This window comes from Lathamus discolor, chromosome 22, assembly GCF_037157495.1.
Source record: "Lathamus discolor isolate bLatDis1 chromosome 22, bLatDis1.hap1, whole genome shotgun sequence".
Lineage (NCBI taxonomy): Eukaryota > Metazoa > Chordata > Aves > Psittaciformes > Psittacidae > Lathamus > Lathamus discolor.
The window spans coordinates 2,124,385-2,138,117 of record NC_088905.1 but is presented as its reverse complement, the minus strand read 5'-3'; the positions used below and the strand labels follow the sequence as shown (position 1 = coordinate 2,138,117).

Genomic DNA, 13,733 nt, shown 5'->3' with positions numbered 1-13,733 from the left:
AGCATTGCCATCTACTGAGGGAGCTCAGAAGTGCTCAGCTGTACCTTGGGCTCTGGGTGGAAAAGAATTCGGATTCTCCTTCAGGTGAGAAGGAGCATGTGGAGAGAGTTCTTATTCTTCCTCTTCTTCTTCCTCTTCTTCTTCCTCTTCTTTGTTTTCTTCTTCCTCTTGTCTTCTTCTTCCTCTTCTTCATCTTCTTGTTATTATTATTAATTCCTCTTCTTTGTCTTCTTCTTCTTCTTTGTCTTCTTCATCGTCTTCTTATTATTATATCATTCCTCTTCTTCTTCATCTTCTTCGTCTTCATATTATTATTATTATTATTAATATCATTCCTCTTCCTCTTCTTCTTCTTCCTCCTCTTCTTCTTCTTTGTCTTCTTCTTCTTCATCGTCTTCATCTTATTCTTTGTTTTATTATTATTATTATTCCTCTTCTTCCTCTTATTTTTATTCTTATTACTATTACTATTATTATTACTGTTATTATAATCATCATTTGTTATTATTAATATGATGGCTATTACTATTTCTATTTCAATTTCTTATTTCTATCTCTATTTCTTATTTCCATTCCTACTGTTACTGTCATCTTTAGGCCCCAAGGTCAGGACATGTTTCACGTGGCAGCTGAAGGAGATTGCAGTGTCATGGCTCTTGTTGTGCACAGAGGATGGGAAAGCTTACTCATGTGTGCTCTGGGAGCATTTCCATGAGTGTGGCAGCTTTTCCCAGGCAGTTCTCCCTGAGCTGTGGTTTCCTTATACCATTATAAATGTTTGGATTTCTTCTTTAAAGAACCCTGCAGGGTAAAGAGAATAAGAAATCACTGCAGTTTTCTTTCTGGCCAGACTGAGATAGTAAAACACAGTGAATATTACTTGTGTTATGAGAGGACTGAAGGCCCAGCATAGGATGTGGGCCTGAAAAAGGGCTGGCAGCGGCCCCTGTGCCAGCCCTGGAGCTGATTTCGGTTCCTATGGATTCAGCTGAGAGCAGGATCCACTGGGGGAGGTTGTTCACTGCTGTTCCCTCACCTCAGCAGTGCAGGGAAATGCATCCCCTGTGCAGCTAAGGCTCCTGTGTGCCCAAAAGAAGCATGGGACAAATGGCTCCTAGATGAGACACTGCCAGCCTGGGGCTGAGGGAGCACACACAGATTTGAATGGGCACTTGGAGAACCGGAGGTTAAAGTCACTCTTTGCTGATATTCCTCCGCCGTGGAATCATGGAATGGTTTGGGATGAAGGGACCTTAAAGCTCATCCAGCTCCAACCCCTGCCACGGGCAGGGACCCCTTCCACTGGAGCAGCTTGCTCCAAGCCCCTGTGTCCAACCTGGCCTTGAGCACTGCCAGGGATGGGGCAGCCACAGCTTCTCTGGGCACCCTGTGCCAGCGCCTCAGCACCCTCACAGGGAAGAGCTTCTGCCTAAGAGCTCATCTCAGTCTCCCCTCTGGCAGGTTCAAGCCATTCCCCTTGGCCTGTCCCTACAGGTAAAGTAGTTGTAAAAGCTGTAAAGCTCACACTTTGTTCAGTCCTGTTGACTCTTAACAAACAGGAGCTCTGGGTAATGTGCTCAAGGTCACGTTGCCTTAGAAAGAGAGCTGAAACCTGGCCAAAACCTCCCTGTTTGGTGCTTAATCCACTCGACAGCATTGCCCTTTGTCTGGGGGTTATTTATTGGGTTTGCTCCATCCTTCTCCAAACAGTTCCTTGTGTCATTGTTTGCTCTTTCTGTCAGTCTCACCAGTCCTTGGCACTTTGTAGCCTCCAAACCAGCTCAGAATTGCCAATAGCTCCTTGAGAACGTATTTCCCCAAAGCATTTCTACTTTTAACGTGGAAGGAGAGAGAAGATTGGTTTGGAACATCAAATAATTCCATTTCACTGGGAAGCAGGAGGAGAACAAGCATGGCTGAGTGTGAGATGTCCCTGCCCATGGCAGGGGGGTTGGAACTGGATGATCTTAAGGTCCTTTGCAACCTTAACTATTCTATGATTCTATGAATGATACATAACTAGTATGGAAATCAAAGGTTGACAGACTAATGTTTAATGGGAAAAGGTATTTATAGATAACCCACTGTCTATTTTATATTAAATTAAAGGTTTAAGGCAGCTCTTGTTCTGTCCTTCAAACAATTGTAAGCCCTTGATGTCTGAGTGTGCAGCAGCAGCACAAGGGGGATGATTCAATGGGCGCCCCTGCCTCATTTCCAGTTCCTGCCTTATTCCTTATCTCCTATCTACCCGAAGCAGTCTCCGTTACACTCCCAGATCAAAGCACTGGTGCTGGATGAATCAGACCCCTGAGAACACGGCTGGGCTGTGTGTGGGGACACACTTGGAGCCTGTGGGACACCCAGGGCTGGGGGTGCATGGGCAGGGGGCCAGGGCTCTGCTTTGCTTGGGTGGCAGAAGGAATCCTCAGGCATTGAACCCTTCTGCCAAAGCATTCGTTGTTTAGCTTCATCCTTTTGCTTCCTCCCTCCCTCCCTCCCTCCTTCCCCCCTTCCCTTCCTTCCTTCCTTCCTTCCCTTCCTTCATTTCCTTCCTTCCTTCCCTTCCTTCCTTCCTTCCTTCCTTCCTTCCTTCCTTCCTTCCTTCCTTCCTTCCTTCCCTTCTTTCCCTTCCTTTCCTTTTCCCTTCCTCCCTTCCTTCCCTTCTTTCCCTTCCTTTCCTTTTCCCTTTCTTCCTCCTTTCCTTCCTCCCTTTGTCTTCCCTTTACTTTTTTCTTTCCTATTCACCTGTTTTCCATTCCCTTTTCATTTCCCTTTTCCTTCCCCTTCCTCTTCCCCTTTCCCCTTCCCTTTTCCCTTTTCCCTTTCCTTTCCTTTTCTCTTCCTCTTCCCTTTCCCTTTTTCCTTTTCTTTTTCTTTTCCTCTTCTTTTCCTCCTTTCCTTTCGTGTTCCCTTTCCCCCTCCCTTTTCCCTTTCCTTTCCTTTCCTTTCCTTTCCTTTCCTTTCCTTTCCTTTCCTTTCCTTTCCTTTCCTTTCCTTTCCTTTCCTTTCCTTTCCTTTCCTTTCCTTTCCTTTCCTTTCCTTTCCTTTCCCCTTTCCTTTCCTTCCCTTCCCTTCCCCTCCCTTTCCTCCCTCCCTTTGTCTTCCATTTACTTTTTTCTTTCCTATTCACCTGTTTTCTATTCCCTTTTCCTTTTCCTTTCCCTTTTCCTTCCCCTTCCTCTTCCCCTTTCCCCTTCCCTTTTCCTTTCCTTTTCCTCTTCCCCTTCCCTTTTCCCTTTTCCCTTCCTTTCCTTTTCTCTTCCTCTTCCCTTTCCGTTTTTCCTTCTCTTTTTCTTTTCCTCTTCTTTTCCTCCTTTCCTTTCGTGTTCCCTTTCCCCCTCCCTTTTCCCTTTCCTCCTTCCCTTTCCCTCCCTTCCCTTCCCTTCCCTTTCCCTCTCCCCTCTCTCCTCTCCCCCACCCTCAGCACCCTGGCCAGCTCCTCCCTCCGGCTGCAGGGGGGGGGCGTTGCGCGGGGCGGGTCCCTCCCGCCTGCCCTCTATAACCCGCGCATGCGCAGTGTCGCTGTGCGCAGAAGATGGCTGCAGTGGTGCGGGCTATGCGCGGGCTGGTGAACGGCGCTGGGCCCGGCGGGCCGCGGGAGCAGGCGGGGGCCTTCGAGCAGGCGGCGGCGCTGACCCGGGACTTCCTCTCGCAGCCGCGCCTCAGTGAGTGCGGGGCACGGCGGGGGGCACCGCGGCTGGGCCCCCCTGAGGTAGAACCGGGCCCCCCCCGAGGTAGAACCGGGCCCCCCCTGAGGTAGAACCGGGCCCCCCCTGAGGTAGAACCGGGCCCCCCCTCCTGAGGTAGAAGCGGGCCCCTCCTGAGGTAGACCCGGGCTCCCCCTGAGGTAGAACCGGGCCCCCCTGAGGTAGACCCGGGCTCCCCCTGAGGTAGAACCGGGCCCCCCCTGACGTAGAACCGGGTCCCCCCTGAGGTAGACCTGGTCTCCCCGTGCAGAGCCGGGGGTATCCGTTGGGACCTCCCGAGCTGGAGCCCACTGGGTACCACAGTGCTTCAGCGGGAGCTGGAAGTTGCGCCGATTCCGGGGTGCTGTGGGTTGAGCTGCTGAGAAATGTGGTGAAAAAGGGGAAATACAGAAGCCTTGTAAAGAAAAAACTGATTGCAGGGCAAGGGGAACGCCAAAATTGCGGCTTTTCCTGGTCTTTTTGCTGCTGTAGGTGGTAATTGCACAATCACCTCCATGCGTACACCTTAACAGCACCAGCGCTTATGGGGTGTCAGGCAGGGCAGTGGTTTCCTTGAAATGCTCAGCCTGGTTAGAAGCCAGGTCAGTCATTGCGATTCCTGCCCACCCCCAAGCCTGCCTTGCTCTGGAGAGGAGGCTTCTGCCGAGGTTGGAGCCTGGGTGACTGCATGGTTGTGGTTAAGGCTGAGAGAGCTGGGTTCAGCCTGGAGAAGAGAAGGCTCCATAAGGGGAGACCTTAGAGCAGCTCCAGTGCCTAAAGGGGCTGCAGGGAACCTGGAGAGGGGCTTTGGACAAGGGCCTGTAGGGACAGGCCAAGGGGAATGGCTTTAACCTGCCCGAGGGGAGACTGAGATGAGCTCTTAGGCAGAAGCTCTTCCCTGGGAGGGTGCTGAGGCGCTGGCACAGGGTGCCCAGAGAAGCTGTGGCTGCCCCATCCCTGGCAGTGCTCAAGGCCAGGCTGGACACAGGGGCTTGGAGCAAGCTGCTCCAGTGGAAGGGGTCCCTGCTCAGGGAAGGGGTTGGAGCTGGATGAGCTTTAAGCTCCCTTCCAACCCAAACCATTCCATGATTCTGTGAATTTGATTTCTTCCATGTAGGTTTTGGCTTTCGCCCAAGCTGCAATCTGGATATGAAAAACATTCCAGTTGCTTTTGGTTTGCCATAGAACTGTGATTTTATCAGAAATAGGAATTTGGAGTCAGCGGTGAGCTGCTTTCAAAGGGGATTGATGCTGCTTCATGTCAAGGAGATACTGTTGTGTGGACAGCGCAGGGAGTGTGAGCCCTTTCCTGCCGATTGAGGAAGATGTGCTCATGAGACAGTCATGGGATGAAATGCTTTGCTCAAGACCATGTTTTCCATTCCCAGTGAGCTGCATACAGCTGCAGTCTGAACTCTTTGCAGTGTATTATAATGTCTGTGGGGTTCTCCCTGCTCGGGTGAAGAGAGCAGGTCAGCCTGTGCTCTTGATTGAGACTGATTCAGGGGCACGTGTCCAGCAGGATGTTGCCAAAACTGAGGAGTTCCAGCTGTAGACCTTCTTATACACCCAGTGACCCTCAAACCTTATCTAATGCAGTTCTGATTATTGCCAATTAAGAGATTACATTGCAACAGTTCAGACGGTTTGTTGAACTGTAAATACCACCTTGTTGACAGTCGAGACAAAGCATGGTAAGTGTGCCAAAGCTGGGCTAAGCTGGATCGTTCATTCCCTGGTACCACGAGTGCCTGTTCGCTCTGCCTTGAATGGTGCTGGTGTCTCCCCTGTGCTGCACATGGCTCCACTTGCTCACTTTTCCCTCCCAGGGATAAGTGATTAACAGTCACTCCCTTGGTCACTGCTCTTGTGATTCTGATCAAGCTTTGACTCAATGTTATCTGTGGATCAAGTGATTCCAGGCTCCAGCTGGGGTGTTAGTGTGTCCTTAGAGTAACACAGGACACAGTTTTCACATCCTTTCCACTGGGCTGATAGCACTGTGGTGAGTTCTGGGCACTTGGTACCCCAGGAAGCTGTCTGTAGTGCTGATACCTGAGCTGCTGATGTTTAAGACATGAGCTGTGGCCTTCTGTCAGGTGTCAATCCTTAAGTTAAACCCAAGAGTAGGAGCAGTTTGGCCAAGGTGAAATTCATCCTCTTACAGTATAGTGCATTGACCCGTCCTCAGGGAACGGGAAAGGTGCTGTGAGGTTTCCTCTTAGCAGAGTGCCAAAGCTCACTGTAGAAGCTCTGCTGATCAGCTTTAGTGCATGAAATCTACTTGCTTGGCTCACTAGAGGCTGTACCAGTGTTGTGGAGCAAGGCACTTCAGTGCTTAAAAAGCCTCCAAGTTGAGTATTGATTAAGTATCTTTGAGTATGATTGAGTACGATTAAGATCTTGTCATTTGTTGGACATAAATTGCAGTGACACCTTCATCACAAGTTACAGATGGTAATCCCTGCTTTGTTTTAAAGTTCTTGCATTTGTCTCTTTTTCTTAGCTTAAAATGTCACCTGTACATTGCATTGGTGTTTCTGGTGCCATTCCCATTATCCCTGCATCTAGACCTGTAGTAGATTTCTGTGACAGTCAAGGAAATGGCAATATCGTGTAGTTAATGTTGCCTGATGTGCAGGGAGCAGCAAAAAATGCTGGTACCACCATTCATACTTCATCCTTCTTGTAGAGTTTGTAACAGACAGCAATGGTATGGAGCTGGGCCCAAAACCTGCAAACCTGAGGTTGGTGATAGGAATGAAGCATTATGTAGGCTATTACTGCTGTTCTCAGGAAGCATCTAACTTGTGCTTTGCTTTCTTACAGCTTACAAAACTGTCTCGGGTGTGAATGGTCCCCTGGTTATCTTGGATCAAGTTAAGGTAAAGATTCTGATTCTCAATGAATGGAGGTTTCTGAGGGAGAGTTGTGCCTGTCCTGGACAGAAAGGGAGAGTTGTTGAGCCTGTTGAGGGAAAGAAAGGAACGAGTGCTTCAGTTTTACCAGAACCACCCAAAATGTGGTCTAAACTCAATGCAGAAACATACCTATTTGCTTTGTTCTTGACCTTTTTGTTACCAAAGCAGAAGTGCTCTGTGGAAGGAACTGGAAACACTTTTGGCTTGGTCTCAAATTACTGGCAAGCAACTGATGAAGAGGCAAAAGCCAGCTCATTCTTCCAGCTTTCCATTAGTATTTTGGGACTACTGGAGGGTTTAGAACAGATTCTGGCCAGTCTTTCTGCAAGCCTGAAGCTCTGAGCAAGTGTTATATATATAGTCCCTGTAGAAATGGCTTTAGCCTGATAACTTTTAACTACCTTGGAATCAGCTTTGTTCTGACGATGAGTTTACTTTAAAAACTAGACTGGTTGCTAAGCTTAAGCGTGCTTGCAACTGGTAACTTTTGTTCGTGGCTATTCCTCTGGATTTTAATGCTTTCCACCTTTCTTGCTCATCTTCAGTTTCCTAGGTACGCGGAGATTGTCCACTTGACTCTTCCTGATGGCACAAGAAGGAGTGGGCAGGTTCTGGAAATCAGTGGCTCCAAAGCTGTGGTTCAGGTATGATGAGGGACAGGAGTGTCTCTTGTTGCAGCAGTCACGTATTTTATTACTTGGCATGTATCTGAGCCGTCTCAAATCTGTCTGGGGGTATGTTCTTTTGGTACTTATAAATGAAAAAGGAAATTACCTACTTATTCCGAGATTAATGGAATCATAATGTAAATGTACAGTATTAGATCCAAGCTCTGCTATGTGGACACAGGTATTTCTTCTAAACAGCTGTTTCTGGTTAATATTCATTCTTCTTATCTGAAGAACTCTCCCCTCTTGGCAAAGGGAAGTGCTTGATATCAAAGGATTGGCGCTGGGTTTGTTGGTTGCTGCTGATACTTCATGAATTTGGTTTAAAGTAGGTCTCTGTGTGATGTTTTATACTCACAAGCTGCTCTTGAAATCCTTCGCTTGCAGAGGACCACCTTGCTTTTCATCCTGGTGGCTGATCAAGCTGTGAAGCAGCTTTTTAGTGTGTGATTTTGTAAAGCACAATACTTAGTCCTTTTTCCTGTGTGTTTTTTAACTTCTGGTATATTCATAGGTATTTGAAGGGACTTCAGGTATTGATGCTAAGAAAACATCTTGTGAATTTACTGGGGATATTCTTCGAACCCCTGTGTCTGAGGATATGCTTGGTAAGTGCTTGATATTGCTTGGAAGAATGAACAGACTTACCTATGCAAGTAAGTCAGTGTGTGGTTTATTTTACTGCTCTTTCTTTTAGGCAGAGTATTTAATGGCTCAGGAAAACCTATAGACAGAGGCCCCATTGTTTTGGCTGAAGATTTCCTCGACATAATGGGTAGGTTCTTAATCCATTTCAGATATGGAGTTAATACAAATCTGGTGTTTCTGATTTCTAAATGTTACAGTAGATTGGTTTCAAATGTAGGGTCTAACTGTTAGGGGAAGATTAATCTTTTGAGTATGTGGCACAAACTCAGATCAACTTTACATAAGTGCAGAACGATGAGGCAGCAGAAGCTTGGAAGCTGTTCTTTGAAGTAGTTGTAGACTATCTTAATTCTACAGCCTCCAAAGATAAAAAACTTAACCTGACAGGCTTCTCTTGACCATTTACATGACCACAGAATGCCAGAGTCTTGGGATCTACAAAAGGCTCAAGTTTGACCGGGCACATCTAAAGAGTTCTAGACCTAACGGTGGGGTTTGCACCATTTGACATGAGCCTTCTACCACTGCTCGTGGTCAGTAGTAGTTTGATTAAGCTTCAGACATGTATAGAATAATATGTGTTCTCTTTAAAATCCATACCAGGTCAGCCCATCAATCCCCAGTGTCGTATCTATCCAGAGGAAATGATTCAGACTGGCATTTCTGCTATAGATGGTATGAACAGTATTGCCAGGGGGCAGAAAATCCCCATATTCTCAGCTGCTGGCTTGCCCCACAATGAGGTGAGTTCTCCAAGCTGTTCTCTAAACCCTTAGTGACTTATTCATGGGGGTTAAAAAGTAAACTTGGTTAAATTCTAGTCTGGATAATAGCATCAAACATAGAGGTGAGCTGAAACATGTTTTCCTCCTAGATCGCAGCTCAGATATGTCGCCAGGCTGGCTTGGTGAAGAAATCCAAAGATGTAATGGACTACAGTGAGGAGAACTTTGCCATCGTGTTTGCTGCTATGGGTGTAAGCCAATATCACTGGAGGAAAATGATGCTTACATAATAGATCAGACAATGCTGAGAGTAGCTGAAGTATTTGAAGTAGGTCTTGTAAACAGTGCTGAGTCGCCTGGCCGAATAGCCGAAATGGGCAAAAGTACTGTAACAAAGTGCGTTTGATCAGGATAAAGTATCTTAATCTCTAGCCTGGAATTCTAGAAAGAACTCATTCTGGGAATGTAGGGGAATTTTCATGATGGAGAGCTTTGCTTATGGATTATTAATGAGGTGTTTAGACCTTAACATGCGGCAAAATGCAGTATGCTGAAACCTGGTCTGGAACTGATGCCTTAATACTGTGCTTTAGGTGAACATGGAAACTGCTCGGTTCTTCAAGTCAGACTTTGAGGAAAATGGGTCCATGGACAACGTGTGTCTCTTCCTGAATTTGGCCAATGATCCAACGTAAGTATTTACGCTGCGTTGGCTGGGAAAAGGCTGAAAAGGACGAGTAAACTGGAAGAGGAAGCCCCACTGGTGTCCTGCCAGGTGCCACTTATGTTGGCATTCCAGTTGGTGCGAGTAGCAGAGGGTTTTAAGGTCTTTCTAACTTCAAACTGTTACCCTGCAGCCTAAAAGCACACACATAAGTAATACCTTACTGTCCTGTTTCAGCATCGAGCGCATCATCACACCTCGTCTGGCTCTAACAACAGCAGAGTTCTTGGCATATCAGTGCGAGAAGCATGTGCTGGTCATTCTGACAGATATGAGCTCCTATGCTGAAGCTCTGCGAGAGGTATGCATTTATGAGACTTACTTGACTGGTGGCATTCGGCACTTTGATACCATAGTTTCAGATCTGCCTTGCCCTGCGTGGTTGTGGTGACAAACAGGGGTTTGTGTGGCTGTGTTTTGGTATCACCTGCAGGAAGGGGTGCTTCAAGTCGTTAGTGTCGCTTAATTAAGGGAGATACCTGGTCTGTATGAGAGATCTGACTGCTTGGAAACATTCTTCTGCGTTGCCTCAGGTATCAGCAGCTAGAGAGGAGGTGCCTGGCCGGCGTGGCTTCCCAGGCTACATGTACACTGACTTGTCTACTATCTATGAGCGTGCTGGGCGCGTGGAAGGCAGGAATGGTTCCATTACTCAGATCCCTATTCTTACCATGCCTAACGATGGTGAGTTATTTTCAAGTGGTTTTAATAAATAGCACTTCAAAGGACTCCTTTAGAGCAACCTGCCCTATTTTGGACACACAGCGAATCCTGTGGCCTTCAGGTTCCTATGTGAATGTTGCAGTTCTTGGCTGCCTTCTCTGTCTTGTTAATAGAAGGGCTTTACCTGTTTCAGACTTCAGGACTGTTCTTCAGCCCCATGTATCAGGAGCTCTGAACCATGCATAAGAGCTTGGTGATATAAGGGGGGTACTGACTGATGGCATTTTACTGTGGAAGTCACTGCAATTTAGCAATGCAATTTAGTGCATTTAGCACTTCTGCATCAGTGCTAAAATAGATCTAAAAAGCCTGAAAACTGTCAAACCATTTTATTTCCACAGATATTACTCATCCTATCCCTGACTTGACTGGATACATCACTGAGGGACAAATCTATGTGGACAGGCAGCTGCATAACAGGCAGGTATGTATCACCCCAGTTAGAACATACTTAAGATTATTCTGTACTACTTGAAGTGTTAATGATGATGTCTTGGATGCCTTTTTCCACCAGGTTTACCCACCTATTAATGTCTTGCCCTCCTTGTCTCGACTGATGAAGTCAGCTATTGGAGAGGGCATGACCAGGAAGGATCATGCAGATGTATCCAACCAACTGGTATGTAAAAACCTCTTCGGAGCAGCAGGGCCATGTTCCAAGTAGACCTTGTACTAAAGAGCCTGTAAAGAGCTTGCTGAACAGTTGCCATCCAGAACACTGCTGAGGCTGCTTTAAAACATGGAGTGCTCAGTGAGACCCTTTGAGTTTGAGCAGAAATGGGTACATGAACGATCGAAGTAAAAGCACTTTGGTTTCCTTCCCTTCTAGTATGCCTGCTATGCTATTGGGAAGGATGTGCAGGCCATGAAGGCTGTGGTTGGTGAGGAAGCTCTTACCTCGGATGATCTTCTTTACCTGGAGTTCCTGCAGAAGTTCGAGAAGAACTTCATTGCTCAGGGTCAGTGTTTCCGTACATCCCGGTCTGGGTTAGCACCTACAAGGTCCTGCTCTCACATCTCCCTCCTGCTTGGTGCTGAGACCCTTCCCTGCCCCACATTTCAGCCTGTGGTTGCTTTCTGCAGGTCCTTATGAGAATCGCACCGTTTACGAGACCTTGGACATCGGGTGGCAGCTTTTGCGGATCTTCCCTAAGGAGATGTTGAAGAGGATTCCTCAGGCAACCCTGGCTGAATTCTATCCTCGAGATTCCACCGCAAAGCACTAACCACAGCTTCATCTCTTAACCCCTTGCTCTGTGAAATGCTGTTTGTTTTCCTTTTTCATGTGTTGTTTATTTGTCGCCCTTACAGTGAAAACCAAGGATAGGTGACGTTTGTGCCAGTGTTCCAGTGCACACTGATACCAGGTCTTAAAGCAGCCCTTCTTCCAAAGCCTGCATCTTCAGGAGAGTATTTAGGCCAGCTCTTACAGATGTGCAATAGTCAAAGCTTTGTGACGGCACCTTTTGTAGGCATTTCAAGGGGATGTCTGAGGATTGTAGATCTTTACTTTCAAGTATAAGAGCAAGTGCTGAGTTCCTTTGTCCAAAGCATCCGCTCACTCTGATCACAGCCAGTTGTGGTGCTGCTGGTAGAACAGATGGAGCCCTGCTCCCTTGCCTGAAGCCCAGGCTACGAGGTGCAAAGTGTGGTGCGTGACAGCGTTACCCTGCTGCAAAGTGCAAGTCACTGGTGTTTAACTATGGCTTAAGGTTCTTCAAGGTGTGCACAAACTGAGGCCACTAGGATGCTGGGTGCTTTTCCACTAGCCAAAGGGTCTTTTCAGAGCTCACAGGCCAGCGGGTTGTTCCTTCAGGTAGCATGACAAGGCTTAACTACTGCATTAGTCCTGAGCTGTGTTTGGAGCTGGTGTGGTTTGCCCTCCAGGCACAGATCTGGCTAGCCAAGAGAGCTTGGCATTCCAAACACTGCAGCCTTGGCTAGTCAATGCAGTGCTGTTCCTTCCCCTTGGTTCCGATGAGGCTCCAAACCCAGTGCTGGCAGGCTTCCCTGCTTTTTTCCAGGCTCAATGCAGTCTAAGCTCCGGTGTGGCTAACTAAAGCACGTTGCTCTGTAGTTGTCTAGGACGGTGCTAACATGACCTGAAGGATGTGTAACTAATTCCAGCTTTCCCTGGTGTCTCCTTTGTGCAATTCTTCAGTTTGTTCAGTGTTCTCTGTAACTTGGACTCAATGGCAATTCTACTCCGGTGCATTCCACCCTAAAGCTGTGTCAAGTCTATTTTTCTTGAGGTCGGGATGGGAGCGTTGGCATGAGAGTACTTTAATGTAGAGAATACCTAAATAAATTAAATATGGAAAGTGTTGAACAACGGAGGAGCTTGGGTGGTTTTTGTGCCTGAAAACAGGTTGGGCAGCAGTGGCTCCGATGGTCTTTGCCATTGGGGTTACATGAGTGAAACTACTTCCATTTCTGTTGAGCCACCCTCATGTCGCTATTGGAGCTTTTGATGAGGAGGGGTTGGCCTTTAGCTTCAGGAAGGAATGCTTTGTGCTAGGGAGCGGGTAAAGGCGCTGCAGGGCAATGCCACACCATCGGGTCCAAGGGTGTCTCAATGTGTGGTTTGCACTAGAGGAAGCTTAAGACACTTTAAAAGGCTGCTTGAAAGTGAGCTCAGGTTTACGCTGACTCGGTGTTCCCTATGAACAGGACTATGGGGTGTCAGGGGGGCCTTGTATTCGGGTGTCACCCTTTGAACAATCTGCACATCAAATGGGTCACTGAATGAGGGAAGGAGGCACCTTCTGTGCCTGCTGCTGCTCATCCTTAAGCTGCGTCCCGATGTCCTGCCACCGTCACCGTAAAACGAGGTTCTGACTGAGGAAGTATTTAAGTGTTGCACTAGTGCAAACTAAGCCGTAGTCTGAGCTGTTCCTTGTACAGAAGCACAAGTCCTTCAGGCAGTAAAGCCATTGCTCGTGATTTACACAACTCACTTAAACTCCCTGCACTGTATCTGTCACTGAAGAGACACTTTAAGTCACAGCTCCCATCTCCTCAGTACCAACAATGGCTTTCAATGGCTTAAAAGAGGTTGGGATGAGTGCTTTTGCCTTTTCCTACCCATTTACCCCTTGGTTCCAGCCCCTCTGTCTTAGGGAGAGCCAGGGAATAACCCCATGAGCAGCAGCCAGCACAGGGAAACCAGGTTTGAAAACAGGAGTAAGTTCCTAAGTCCAGAGAATTCCTGAAATCCTTCCGCAGGTGCCAGGCTCCAGGGACAAAGGCTGAGCAAGCTGGGGTTGAATTCCTGAGGCTGGGCCAGCGCTGCAGAGCTGCTTCAGGAGACACCTGCAAGTGTCTGCCTGCGGATGGCACATTCCAGGGCAAAACAAGAGGAATTCCGCAGGGATAAGGATACTGTTGGCCATTAACACCCACGGAGCTGCACGCTTCAGCCTGCGCTGCGGGGACAGCCACGCAGGGGCACTGCAGGCCAGGGAGTGGGGAGGGATGGAGCTGGTCAGCAGGAGATGCTTCAAGAATCAATCAGAGCTGCTGGAAGCAGCACGGGTGCTGCTTGAGCATGGAATCCCAGTCTGGTTTGGGTTGGAAGGGACCTTAAAGCTCCTCCAGCTCCAACCCCTGCCACGGGCAGGGACCCCTTCCACTGG

The 13,733-nt window shown here is 47.8% G+C and overlaps 1 protein-coding gene across 1 annotated transcript; it reads left to right on the top strand.

Annotated features, from left to right (window-relative positions):
- Positions 1 to 3,512: 3,512 nt before the first annotated feature.
- On the top strand, positions 3,513 to 12,430 carry ATP6V1B2 (ATPase H+ transporting V1 subunit B2). The gene is made up of 14 exons (XM_065659158.1): positions 3,513 to 3,668; positions 6,519 to 6,574; positions 7,156 to 7,254; positions 7,793 to 7,886; positions 7,976 to 8,053; positions 8,530 to 8,669; positions 8,801 to 8,902; positions 9,245 to 9,342; positions 9,553 to 9,676; positions 9,909 to 10,059; positions 10,440 to 10,522; positions 10,613 to 10,717; positions 10,928 to 11,057; positions 11,182 to 12,430. The coding sequence occupies exons 1-14, from the start codon at positions 3,539 to 3,541 to the stop codon at positions 11,322 to 11,324; spliced, it is 1,533 nt and encodes a 510-aa protein (XP_065515230.1). The 5' UTR covers positions 3,513 to 3,538; the 3' UTR covers positions 11,325 to 12,430.
- The last annotated feature ends 1,303 nt before the right edge of the window (positions 12,431 to 13,733 follow it).

What these genes read in the sequence shown, in the direction of transcription:
- ATP6V1B2 (XM_065659158.1), top strand. Translation starts at nt 3,539, where the DNA reads ATGGCTGCAGTGGTGCGGGCTATGCGCGGGCTGGTGAACGGCGCTGGG. An exon ending in CTGGCTTGCCCCACAATGAG is followed by an intron (nt 8,670 to 8,800) that starts GTGAGTTCTCCA and finishes TTTTCCTCCTAG; the next exon opens with ATCGCAGCTCAGATATGTCG. An exon ending in GAAGAACTTCATTGCTCAGG is followed by an intron (nt 11,058 to 11,181) that starts GTCAGTGTTTCC and finishes TGCTTTCTGCAG; the next exon opens with GTCCTTATGAGAATCGCACC.